The 14,184-nt window shown below is 33.5% G+C and overlaps 1 protein-coding gene across 4 annotated transcripts in view; it reads right to left on the reverse strand.

Annotated features, from left to right (window-relative positions):
* LOC143253872 (uncharacterized) overlaps nucleotides 1–14,184 on the reverse strand; it is a 50,981-nt gene that overhangs the window by 12,427 nt on the left and 24,370 nt on the right. For all 4 annotated transcript variants that reach the window (XR_013029882.1, XM_076508393.1, XM_076508412.1 and 1 more), the window contains 5 exons: nucleotides 11,332–11,440; nucleotides 9,047–9,099; nucleotides 8,670–8,891; nucleotides 8,083–8,199; nucleotides 3,554–3,615 (listed from right to left, as the gene is read on the reverse strand). Coding sequence is in view for 3 of the 4 variants with exons in the window: in XM_076508393.1 (XP_076364508.1) it covers nucleotides 3,554–3,615; nucleotides 8,083–8,199; nucleotides 8,670–8,891; nucleotides 9,047–9,099; nucleotides 11,332–11,440 (563 nt within the window). In the remaining variant the exon portion in view is untranslated. The remainder of the gene's footprint in view (nucleotides 1–3,553; nucleotides 3,616–8,082; nucleotides 8,200–8,669; nucleotides 8,892–9,046; nucleotides 9,100–11,331; nucleotides 11,441–14,184) is intronic.

Consider the following 14,184-nt stretch of genomic DNA (forward strand, 5'->3'; position numbering starts at 1 on the left):
CCTGAATGAACAAAGGCTGAGAAAGGAAAGATCAGTCCAGAAAGAGGGGTACAAGAGGCATCTAGAGGGCAGGAATCTGAACAACAGTAATCACAGGTAAAAAAGGAAGAGAAATAAGAAGGAAAAAAAAAAAGAAATGGCTTGGATGGGGCAAATATGAGATGGTGAAAATCCTTGCTAAACTTCCTAATAGACATAGCAGTTGGTTAAGGAGTACAGGAGAATGAACAGAACAGAGTATATGGAACAGGAGTAAAACACCTTGTGATACTGGGAAATGTAAAATGCCATAGACAAAACCTCCTAATAACTAGTCAATGCAAATACCAAAAAGTCAGGTAAAAAAGGCATAAAGATTGTTCACAATCTAATGGCCAGAAGGAATGGAGTAGCAGAAAGACCAATGACAAAAAAACATGTTACAAAAGACAAAGAAAAAAGAATGGCAAAAATAAAATAGCAAGAAGAACTTCACTTAGTTGTAAAGCCTGGCTCAACAGGTGGCAGGTCAGGCATAATTCCTGCATGAGAATATGTGGAAGATATCCCTTGAGGAAGAAGAGATACATAAGAGTTAAGGAATAATAGGGAAAGAAAAGGGGTGTAAATGTGATGTAGACCAAAACAAAAAACAACCAAAAATAGGGCCCAAGAAAAAGAAAAGTGTGAAAAACAAAGATGAAAGAGAAAAGATTAATACAGGAAAAGGCATACAGAAAGAGATGAAACCATACCAGGCTGAGAAAATTGACAGCCAGGAATAGGAGACTATAAGAGAAAGAACACAAAGTCAAGAAGGGTCGCAACTGTGTCCAAGAATGGCATTGTCCAATCAAAAGTAAATTCCACAAAAGATTGGGGAGTGTGAAAATTAACTCTATGGATAGAATGTGGATTGGCTAAGAGAGGCAACTTGTCACCAAGACAAGCAATAAAATCTACTTGATGCAAGTTGGTATAGAAGTTTATGTCTGATGCCCAAAAGCAAAAAGATCCTGGAATGAGTGCCTCATAGATGCCTGGTGAAAAACAGCCATGGAATAGACAGTATGGAACATAGCTGAACAAGTATTGAGAAGATTGAACTTGTTGATGTCATGTCAGAAGTCCTGTCCACATCTAAAAACGTGCTTCAGCGAGGGAAGCATCAAAGAAGAGATAGGTCTGAGAGACAGTAAAAAAATACAGGAAGCAGAAAGAACATGGCCCAATCACCATAACAACTTACAAAAAGAAGCTCACAGAAGAGAAGAATTGACCCTAAAAACAAAAAACCCCTTGTTCTGCTAGGTCCATTATAGAATATACGAGTGTGCAGCCTAAAGAAATGAGAGGTCCCAGTCAAAGTTTACAAAAGTGAAAGAACCTCCTTTTTTTTTTAATAGCAAAGCCACATTGGGCTATGTGCTCTATCCATCAAGATGAATCAATCCCCTAATTTAATCATTGTAAATCCAAAGACTTACTACTGTCCCACCAGGGAATTGCAAAGAGAGAATGAGAAACGTAAAACCTGGTGACCAGATAAATTATAGCTCACAGTCAAATAAAGGAAGGCTGAACTTGGTTGAGATAAGAGAGAAAGAAAATGACCAGGCATGAGTAGGCATTTCAACAGACTTAAATCCCAAGACATGCACTTCCTCATCCAAGAAACTGTAAAAGAAAGGCAGAAGAAACACCTGAGAAGGAGAAAACAAAAGTAAATAGTCAAAGAAATGGAATGATAGCACTGAGTCATGAACAGGACAAAGGCTCTAAAGTTACTAATGAATACAAGAGGAGTTGACTGTAAAAAAAAAGTAGATGATGAGACAAGAGTGACATGTAGGATGGTGTTTAATACAAAAAAAATTGCCAACCACAGAACAAGTGTAAATGAGAATGACAGCAAAATAAAAGGGAACTCACAGAAAAGCAAGCATGAGAAAGTCTGTGAAAAAGAAGACTAGGATACTGCAACAGAAAGATTATCAGTTAACTGATCCAGACAAATAGTAAGAGCAGAGAGCAAATTTGAAACAGCAGAAACGTTCTAAGAAGAAAATGAGGACAGAAACCACAAAACATCAGACAGGGATATCATGGAGAATGTACCCCAACAAAAGACATCTGGAGCTAAATAGATAAACAAGAAGGAACTAGTACAGTAAATAGTAATATAAACCAACCAAACATGTCCCAATAACAGAAGAACAAAGCACATAGAGATAGAGCAAAAGTGAGAGGCTAAAACATAGACTGGAATGAATGTCTTCAGAAGTTCATATGAAGTACAAAAAAGTGCCTCTGAGAAAAGGTAGAATCAGAACAGAGGACAGTAAACACAAAAAGATGAAATTGTTAAACCAGGAAACAGAAAGTAAAATAGAAAGTAACAGGTTTGATACCCAAAACAGATATTAAAAACACAGAATAAAGAAAGAAAAGGAAAACCACAATTCAGAACCAAGGTAATCATGAATGTGAAAAGGATATAGTGTATAGGTATAAAAAATATAAAATTGAAAAGAAATAGTATAAATCCTAAAAACAAGCCAGGAAAAGGATAGGGTAAATTCCAAGAATCAGGGAGTATGAAAACAAGAAAAAAATCAAGAACATAATTAAAAGACAACTGAACAGACATACCTGACAAAGAAAATACAGAAAGAGATTAAAAGAGTAAGTTCATCTCATAAATAGTAAGATACAGTCCAAAGCCAATCAAGTGAAAGTCACAGACCAACAGATCATACCTAAACAAAGAGAAAAATATTTAGCCAACAGAATAGGAGCATGAAAGCCCACTAAGTATGTGGTTGTCCACAACACACTGAAGAATGGCTGCAATGATCGTTATAGTTAACAAGTCTCCAAAATTCATATTAGAAATAAGGTCTAAACAGGAACAAAATCACTCATTCAGGACCAAGTATAAATCATCATCATTTCAGAATTCATGAAAAATAAAGCTTTCAAAAACCCAAAGTTTTTTAATGATACAAATCTCAATAAAGTGAGATCACACAAGAAATTTAAACAAATAATCAACATAATGTCAAGGAAAAGAGTTACTGGACATAGAAGTATGTGTCCCTCCTATTGGTACAGGGCTTCTTAGCACAATGGCATCCTCATGCAATAGAATAATTCATATAAAATAACAAAAATTGGTGGGAGTTGCAAGGTTATTGGCAATCTTTCTGACATAAACACAAGGAAAACAGAAGAGAGTAGAAGAGAGGCATTTGTAATGGGAAAAAAAAGCTCTCAAAATTAAAATATGTTTTTTAATTTAAAATGAGAACTACATAGTTGAACTATATTAGTTGTGGTTCTTCTTTTTAAGACTCAAAGTAACATTTTATTTCTATTACTCTGTTTGAATCTCAAAAGAACATCACTTTTTGATCATATTATTTTAGTATATAGTAATATCAACCTCAATCTTGAAAAGCTTGATAGTAACAAATCATTACTAGGCTAATATTTCTGAACAATACTAATGGATATAATAAAGGATAATTGTTCTAAAATTAAACAAATAAAATTATACTATCAAAACACTAACCTTGATTTCAGTTGTTCCTCCAAAATAGTTTGACCTAATTGCCTATTTCGTTGGTTTTCTTCCTGTAAACATTACTAAAGTTCTTGAATGTCTAATGCCTTGAATGTATAATAATATGAAACCTTTTTAATTATCATGCATACAGCTGTATCATAACTGATATTTGTATTATTTGTGCAAACTTAACTACACCTCAAATACACAGTAATATCATTTATCAACTCTAACATTTATACAGAAACATATCCAAGTTAACTGCACTCTACTATAACATTATTATGAATTACCTCAGATATTTATTATGTCCTACATTTAACTCTAAGCCCACATGTCCAGCAGCACAATCTACTGACCATCTACTGGACAAGTAGAAAAATTACTGAAAATAAAGTTACATCTGCTTCATGATTGTGAGGCATGGATGTTTAATATGAACAATACAGAGATGTTTGAAATGCGCTGCTCCAGAAGACTGCTGCATGTCTCATACACTGAGCACCAGGATAACAAGTCTGTCAAGCAGCAAATGATTCAAGAAACTGAAACCTACAAACTATTATCAGAGGTTTTAGAAAGAAGCAAACTTAGACATATTAGAAGGCAAAACACCTTTACTAACACAATAATGCAGGGCACTATGAAGAGAAAAATATGTAGACCCAAAAGATTTGGAATATCAATACCAAGGACTAGACAAGACTTCAGCTAACAAAATGCATGAAGCCAGCCAAGAATTGGAGGAAGGTTGATTGTTGCAGCATTCAATATGCCTCAATGGCCTTGAAAATGACTTGATTACTACAATATTACCACGTACTACCTTTGGTATTTATACTCTACTACATTTATCTTTGAGCCTACATCTGATCTGTGTGTGCATGCGTGCGTAACAAAACTAATTTATCTGCAATATGCATGAATAACAATAGTGTTTATTAGGTTTAATATTCCTACTGTGCTGTACATTAAATTAATTAAATTATACCATATATAACAATACCATTTACCAGCTCACTGTTATCCATACTGTGCATTAAGCTAAAATAAAACACATTATCACAGTGTCATTTACTAACTCATCAATATTTGTACCATATATTAAAATAAACTACATCAAGTACACCAAACTTAACTACATTATACAAATTCAGTGATATTATTTATTAACTCTGATGTTTATTCTACATTAACAGCATAATCTAAAACCTAGATGCATAATAAAACTATACCAAGTGTAACATCTGTACTTCACACAGCTATTTTATACACACACACACACACACAGGAAGTATAGATCTGAGAGTACATTTTGCAAACACATTTAACATTTTTATAAAGTTGTTACACTTTCAAGTGTGTACAAGAATTTCTGTGTGTTTTCTTATAGCAAAGCCACACTGGGGTATCTGCTGAGTCCACCGAGGGGAATTGAACCCTTGAATTTATCTTTGCAAATCTGTAGACTTACTGCTGTACCAGTTGGGGACACAACAATTTGTAGACACCCTGTGGTAAATTCTTAGTGTTTTCTATACAACGTAACTGCAACTCATATGCACAATAGCACCATATGTTTTCTCCCTGGGATTTGTCCTATACCATACCAATATGTACAGCAGTGCCATTTATTACTGATATGCTATTTAATCAGTTTACCTGCCAATAAATGTCATGCAAAATAGAAATGTTTCAATGCTGCAATGAAAGCTCTATAGGAAAAAATCAAAATTATAATTTGCATCACTTTTAATAATTACTAGCTTCAAGAACCACATTTTACTGTTCACTCCATGAGAAATAAGCTATCAATTTTCATAAATCAGTGGATTATTTCAAATGCTGTGGACACCACAAAGGACAAAGTTTTCAGAATTTTAATATATTTTTCATGCCTTTTGTTATTTGATAAAATTTTTAACTAATATAACAGGCTTTTTCATATGATATCCAAGATACAGACAGTATTCTACCAAAAAGTTATTTTATTCCACATTCTCTGTTGTGCTAAATAAATAAAAATCATCTATTATTATTTATTTTAGTTTCCATTAACTGCAATGTGTATTTTTTTATATATATACGTAATTTAATTTCTACATTGCAGGATTTATAATTTTTCACTAAACAAGACTTAAAGCAAATTTATTAGTTAATACACCTGTAAATGATAATACTTTCAATTTATTCTGATATTGTAATAAATTATTTTACTCAATGTTCACTTGGTTTTAATTCCAACAGGTTCTATATGCTTTGGTTTAGCTGTAAAATGAATAGAGCTATAATTCATTGCCCCCCCTTTTTTTTTTTTTTGATTTACTATAGCATTGATATAGCCTCTAAAAAATTATTAGGCTCACAATGCTGGGTGACGATACAGCTGACATAATGGAGTTATACACATCCAGGTTTCATGCATGGCATTATTTATTCAGAGGCAGGACAAATATTTCTGACCTAGAGCACCATCATGTTAATAAATGTAAATCTAAAAATCATTTTTGCAAAAGAAACATTAAGGAAAACTCATGTCCATCAACAAAATATTACACATTTTTGAAAGACAAGCACTGGAATAATGATTAAATAATAAAAATGCTTTCCATACTAAACTGATTTAATTGTAATACCAGAAAAACACTTTCCCATAAACTCCACTGAAAAAAATCAAAGATTTTTGGTACCTGAAAATTGCCTACTTCCTTTCCCCATAGCATTCAAAGACTATATAAACACTCAATAGGCAACACTGAGAAACTTAAAACAATCAATCAATTACTGTAAACTGATTAATCAGTAATAACTTACTTTTCATACTAGTACATCTACTAACTTTTAAAATCTCACTGTTTCATAAAAATAACTACACTCTTCCCATACAAGTTTTATCATTTACTAATTCCTTGGATGGTCTTAATTTTAAGTAAGATTCTCTTTTTCATACATCTACATCCAATGGTAGTGCTAGACATAAGCAAACTAAACAGTTGCTCAATGCCCTAAGCAGTTTGAAAAACCTTCAAACACATTTCAATTCACTAAGATTTGGCCCTTGGTTTAGTGTTATACTCATATGAAAAAACATATTTTCAATGAAAGCAATTCAAAAATATGTTAGTTACTAGCAGATGACCAGAACAGTGGGAGGTTCAAGTAGAAATAACTTTTTAACAGGTATATTAATATTTTTAGTTTGTGTAAATATTGCAATTAGTATACATATATGCTATTAATTGGATAGATTAGGGAGGGGGGGTCCAAAAATATTCCCTCTTAGGGTATCCAATGGGAACAGCATCACCTGTCTATAGCCAGCATGTACAACAGTAAAGCACCATCCAACACTATAACATTATACCTAAGCAAAACTGACCCCTTTTCATTAAAACTTTATGCACCATTTCTTGCCAATGAGAATAAAATATTAACTATAGTAATTTCACCTATAATATGCAAAGCCTACAGTTTATAATACATATCTCAATTGAAAGAGTATCCATGCTTACAAATTCAGATAATTTGACATGTACATCATTATTAATCTCTCTCAATTTTAATACTCTTAAATATTAACACTTAGAGCTTCAGTCCTTATCGTGTCACTCTATGACACTGGTACAACCTATTAATTCTCAAATATTTGTCCTATATTGTACATTATGACCTACACAGCAATACTATCTACTAACTACATATACAGCACCAGTTAATTCTCTGCCAAGTCATACAATTTATTTAAATATAGTCTACACATACAGACACATCAGCTGTTATTTTTTGAAAGTTATGCTATCTTAAGTGCAAACTATATGTACAGCAATACTATCTCATAACTTTCTGATATCTTCAGCATGTCAAATAATTTAAACATTCTATCTGTTTAAGAGTATTGTATATTAATGCTCTTATTCACAGGGTACCATACAATTAACTAAAGAAGACATACAGCAATATCATCTACTAACTTTGATAAAAGATCGTGCTATACAACTAATTTCTCTACACTTTATATGCAAAAAAAGTACCATGTATTAATTTTCTGACATTTGTACTGTATTTACAACTAATCTTAACCACAAATAATCTGATTTACCCTGTTATCTGTAAAGACATATTTTACAACATTACATCCCAAACATACTTTTACGTTAGTACATCAACTACTGACAACTAACAATAAAATGAGCATTTATTTGTTTGTAGTTAAACACAGTGCTGCACATTGGAGTATCTGAGCTGGTACACCATGGATCTCAAAACCTCTTTTTAGAATCATAAACCTTCAGGCTTACCACTAAGCCACAGGGGAAAAGGAAGGGGTATATGAAATTAATAAAATAAGAATTAAAATTCACAAGTAATGCAATTCAAAAATTACATCTAAAGACCCTTTAAAATGGTGTTTTGTAGAAGCTTTAAGAAGTTAAATTTCTTCTTATGTTAAACATTTCTATATCAATTAATTTCCATTATCTTAACCTTAAATTACCACTGGAATCTTTTCCATTAAAGAATTTGTCAAATTTTACCAAGAGATGATTTCCTCTGTCTGATTGCGAAAAAAACAAGTCTTGAGATCCTTGAGATGGGTGGTTTACTTCTTCATTTTCAAATGAATATGGTTCTGTGGTTCTGTCTACACAGTTCTATTTCAGGACAAAAAAAAAATATTTTGGCGATTTTACAACAAATAACTGAGAATGTGATAAAGCACACTCACACAGAAGGCTATGAACAAAGTATAATGTGTATTTGTTTGTGTACACACACATGCACTTTTAAGTACAAAATCATGCTTTATAATATTTGTAAATACAGATTATCTGATATAATTCTCACCTTGCTCTATAATTTAAAAGACAAAGTATTCAAAAGTATAATTACCATTATGCTTTAAATTGGACTAACATTTTAATGGTAAATTAAATTACAGAAGTATAATAAAACTAAAAGATGTTTCTTGTTCTGTTGATGTGTATGTACGTTTGTGTATTATGAAGCTAAGTCTAGAAACTGAATTAAACATGTGTACATATATGTATATATATTGAAATGGTGTTAACTATAAAACATTAAAAAGCAAACAGTTGTTCTTCCTTGTGGTACTGATACTCACCAAACAAATGTTATTTATTCTCACATCAGAATCAGGACTCAAAGTGCTTCCATCAGGAGAATTAGAAAGAGTATGAAAACAGCTAAATTGCCCTTGTTCTTTGATTGTAGGAAATGATTTCTCCTGATCAGATTCAAAGAAATCACTACTTCCACATTCTCTTGATTCTTTACGTTTTCTTTCTTCTTCTTCAGCCGTTTCCTTGGAAGCGGCTATTACATGCTGTAAAAACATGAGTTATATGCTGTGCATTTGTAAATAATGATTAAAGGTTAAAAGAAACAAAACTGTGTTTGACTTGTCACAAAATCTGCAATATTACACACACACATTTTTATAGATATAAACTATTTATAACAGTTTCCTCAAAACATTACCAATAATTCTTGTTTCTGTTCTACTGTCATTCCTTCTTCATACAGCCCAAGAGCTTGAAAAAATAGAAAAATTCAAAGGATCATGAAACTGAATAACAATTACACCGTAATGTAAGTTTTTCTAAATTTTGAAATACACAATTGGAAAACAGCTTAAAACAGAGAATCTTACTTCACTACATACTATGAAAATGACTAGACAAAACAAGTCCTTTTCTTTAATTTGTATGTCACAACATAATGTTGATTTACTCTTTTTATTCATAAACAAATTAAATTCAAACTTCCTTAATTATTCTACATGCTCAAAAATGCCATCAATACTGTTTGGTAACAAGTAGTGGCTTGTCATAGCTGGAATACAGAAAAATACAATTACACATTAATTGTTTTAAGTGTATATTTATTTTATTCTTTTTAATACCATCAATGATGTCTTGTTCTTTGTTTGAAACTCTGATGTACACTGCTGGCCAAAATCTTAAGGCCAATGAACATAAAGAAAGAATATGCATTTTGCATTGTTCAACTCAATCACTTATTTGAGTAGAACTTCAAAAGATGAAAATCAGAAAATGAAAAATGAAAAACTTTTTTAGCATTTAATAGGGAAAATGTGAACACTATGAAATTAGCCTAAATATTAGCTGGTCAAAAGTTTAAACCATACTGAAACGAAGCGTTAATCGGTAAACACGTAACAAAATTTAGTCATTTGTGTTTGAGCATTAGCGTTGTCAACATCTTCCACTGACATTTCCTGTGTTACATTGGGTAAAAACATGGCAAAGGCTAAAATGTTGACAGAGTTTTAACTTGGCAAAATTGTCGACCTACAAAAATAAGGTCTCTCTCAACGTGCCATTGCTGGTAAGATCAGGCATAGTAAAACTGCTGTTGTAAATTTCTGAAAAAACCCTGAGGGATACGGAAGGAGAATTTCAAGTGGTCAGCCCAAGAAAAATTCACTGGCATTGAGCAGGAGGACTCGACGGATTGTTGGGCAAGACATCAGCAGATTGTTGAACTAGATTAAGGCCTTTAAGGACACAGAATGCAGCTCAAGAACAATAAGACGACAACTACAAAAGGTTTTAAAAACCGTAAACGTCTTCAAAAGCCTCGCCTCCTTCCACACCACGAAACAGATCAGTTAAACTTTGTGAAGAAACACCACACATGGGATGTAGAAAAGTGGAGGAAGGATTTGTTCTCTGATGAGAAAAAATTTAGCCTGGATGGTCCAGATTGCTTCCAACGTTACTGGCATGATAAGAATATCCAACCGGAGACATTTTCTACACAACACAGTGGAGAAGATTGCATCATGATCTGGGGTGCTTTTTCCTTCCATGGAACAATGGAGCTTAAGGTTATACAGGAGCATTAAACATCAGCTATCTACACTGGCATGTTGAAGAGAGCATCTTTATTGACTGAAGGCCCTCGATGGTGTGGAAATAACTGGATCTTTCAGCAGGACAATGCTGCAATCCACAATGCCCACAGGACAAAAGACTTTTTCATGGCGAATAATCCAATTCTTTTGGACCATCCAGTGTGTTCACCCAAACTGAACCCCATAGAAAATGTTTGGGGGTGGATGGTAAGGGAAGTCTAAAGAAATGGACATCAATTCCAAACAGTGCATGATCTTTGTGTAGCCATCTTCACCATTTGGAATGACATTCCAGCCAGCCTTTTGCAAAAGCTTATATTGACCATGGCAAAGCAAATGTTTACAGTTACTTGCAATCTGGGCCATGCAACTTGCTACTGAGACATTTTGTTGGGCGTTTCCTATCCTGTTTAGGACTTCTTTTTGGTATGGTCTTAAACTTTTGACCAGCTAATATTTAGGCTAATTTCATAATGCTCACATTTTCCCTATTAAATGGTAAAAAAAGTTTATTTTTATTCTCCCTTTTCTTATTTTCATCTTTTGAAGCTCTACTCAAATAAGTGGTTGAGTCTAAAATGCAAAATGCATATTTTTCTTTACGTTCACTGGCCTTAAGATTTTGGCCAGCAGTGTATCTACATACTTGTATGAAGTGTGATTGACGTGTGTAAATTTTCACATGAAAAATTTTAACTAGTTAACAAATTTTAGAAGTTTTTCTTATACTGTTAGCAAAATACCAGAATCACAGCACTCATGTTCCAAAAATGTATACCTTGCTTTTACAATAGCAAAATAAAAATGCATCTCTTTGTCCTATGTTCTTTCTTCTGTACTTCAGAAAAATTATACCAAACATGATCATTTTTATGAAAATTCTGACCTTTTAGTTCATTATCTTGATTCTCTTCAAATATTCGTTTTTCATGTCTTAGTAAGAATCGATTATCTCTACTACACACATCCAAGGGTTTAACTTGAGCCATGGCAGCCTAAGGATATCAGTAACAATTGCATAAAAGTTACAAAAGATACTTTCCAACATTGTGTTTAACAGTTAAGGTTTATTATAAAATAATTTTTTTTTTTACTTTTCCATACAATTTTCAGTTAGAAAGAAACAAAATCACTCATCCATGCAGTGTTAGATTTTATTTTTAATACAAAGCTCCTTCAACCCTAATTAGAACAAAGGAATGTATTTTAAATTCCAGATTTTTTTCTTTCTCAAAGTGAAAATATTTAACCAAATTGTGTGACATTCAGTACAAATTTAATAAGTATTATAGATCTACTTTCAACTTGCAAACTTTCATGTTGTATTTTTACAAGTACATCCTTTAACCTCAAAATTTAATTGTTTTTTCAAAGGTTGATCAGAATGTTAAATTCTATTTATACATTCCATTTGAATTTAGTTGATTTCATGTAAGAATTCTCTTGAATCAAAAATGTATTTCCAGTAATGCTTACCTCTGCTTGCACTACAGCTATTGCTTGACTGTTAGTTTCTTTTACTTTGCTTCTAAGCATTGGTTTAATTTTTTCTCACTAGTTCAAGTCTTTTATTTTCCACTTAACTGCATTTAGCAATATCTGTCTAACAATCTCCACCTATGTCAATGCACCCTCTATTCTGGTGTATAAGCACCTCCTTTAGATCATGTTACCACTTTTTCAAGACTGACCCAAGGTGCAGTCTGTAACACCAGCTCTTAGTGGGGAGAAAGGACAGAAGAGTGTGAAAGCAAGTAAGAATTATTGGAAATACAATTTTAACTTCCAATACATGAGAAGATGGAGGGACCAGTGGGGACATCATCCTTACAGCATGCACCTGCATAAATTATGGGTGAGCCAACAGAAATAGAAGATTAGTGCCTAGTGGGGAAACTACACTACATCCAGAACAAGTATGCTCTTCACCCAGAACTTAAATCATGGAATTTGACATCACTACCACTGGCCTGGCCCCAAATAAGTAGCAAATGACACTGCTAGAATTGCAATTATAGGACCATGGCTAGTAAATTCCATGTTGGTGGTAAAAGCATTTGGACAACAATATATGTATTTATTTATTTATGACTTGATCCCAACCTGCAGCTATAAAGTAATGCATTCTGAGCCTTCAAATTCACAATGAGAAGGTAAGCAACACTAAAGTGAACAAACCCTCTCCTCAACCTGAAGAAGTCCAAACTTGAAATGACAGGATCTTGTACACCATACTCAAACTGAGGAAACAGAACTCATCCAGTCTGGAATTATGAACTCTCATCCCCACTTCTCAAACATGTGGGCAAGGTAAATTTAATATGTCACTGGAATTATGGAGAGGACATGAAACAAATTGTACTCAACTAAAGACTTTGGATGGGATCTCTTTGCATTTATAGTTACAAGGAGACAAACAACCCTCTTCCATGAGCTATGTAATGAACCAATATTAATAAAAACGAATTGCTGCACTCCACTCAACCTGATAGATGAGTAGGTTCCCATGTTGGCTAGTGTCTCTTCTAATGACATCTGAAAACATATCTAGGTTCCTGGGTAGAAGGGTGTCCATCTTTGCCTTCTTCCCCATGAATGGAGGAAAAATCACTCAAACATTCTGGAAGAATAACCTCTATCCACCACCTCAGAAAGGGAGGATATTGGACACTGGAGAAACATTAAGAATAATGTTCTGGAAATAGTATGAAAGGTGAGCAAAGTTCCCTAAATTTTTAAAAGCAAACTAACCGTAATTTATACAATCTACTGATTAATGTAGATGGGCAGAATCCCCTTATGCTTTACTCATGATGGTTCCTGAGTTACAGTGCAGCATAATATAGTAATATTAGGTGGTCTTACAGAACACTTCATTTCTACCGAGCCTACTGGAACCCAGATAAAGTACATTGTGTTAATTGATGCTAGTATGCATCTGTTTAGACAAAAGCACACATGACTGGACAATGGTCACAACAGTGAGATCCTGTGAATGTAAGAGACCATGGAAAAGAAAGAAAAGATGAGATTAGTAATGAAAATACTCACTCCCATTTATAATCCAGCAAATGTGGTTAATATAACTATACGAGTAATCAAAAACCCTTAAGAGAAAACTTCTGCCAGATCATACAAATAATGCGAGATGAAAGTATTGGGAGAGGTCCAGATATCATCCCCTAATAGACTAATTCAACTAGGCCACTAATAACACAGAATATAAAGAATCTAATGAGATCCAACTTCCAGAATTCTCTTCACCTCTAAAGAGAGCACAGAATAAGCATTTTGGAATAAATTTTCACCTACCCCCATCAAAATAACCCTGAATAATCCCAGGAAAATGAAGTGTCATAAAGAATAGAAAGCTACTGCCTAACAGCTCTAAGAGCTTTAGTATGGGCAACATGACACTTAAAGGGCCTCACTACATATACTCTTCAAAAAAAAAGAAATGCAAAAGGCAAAATTTGAGACAAACTGTTAACACGTTTATTCCGGGTAGTTCTGTATGACATGTGTGAAACTTTGCACATTCACTGTTGAACATCCAAAGTCTGCAAAAGCAAAGTCCATGCTCACTAGTTGAAGTTTAACATCACTCAATGTCAATAACGAGTATGCCCCCCGTGAGCATCAATAACTGCTTGGCATCTCCTGCCCATGGAAGCGATGAGATGACGAATCACATCCTGTGGAATGGCTGTCCACTCAGCCTGCAAAGCTGCTGCAAGCT

This window comes from Tachypleus tridentatus, chromosome 1 (assembly GCF_004210375.1).
Source record: "Tachypleus tridentatus isolate NWPU-2018 chromosome 1, ASM421037v1, whole genome shotgun sequence".
NCBI lineage: Eukaryota > Metazoa > Arthropoda > Merostomata > Xiphosura > Limulidae > Tachypleus > Tachypleus tridentatus.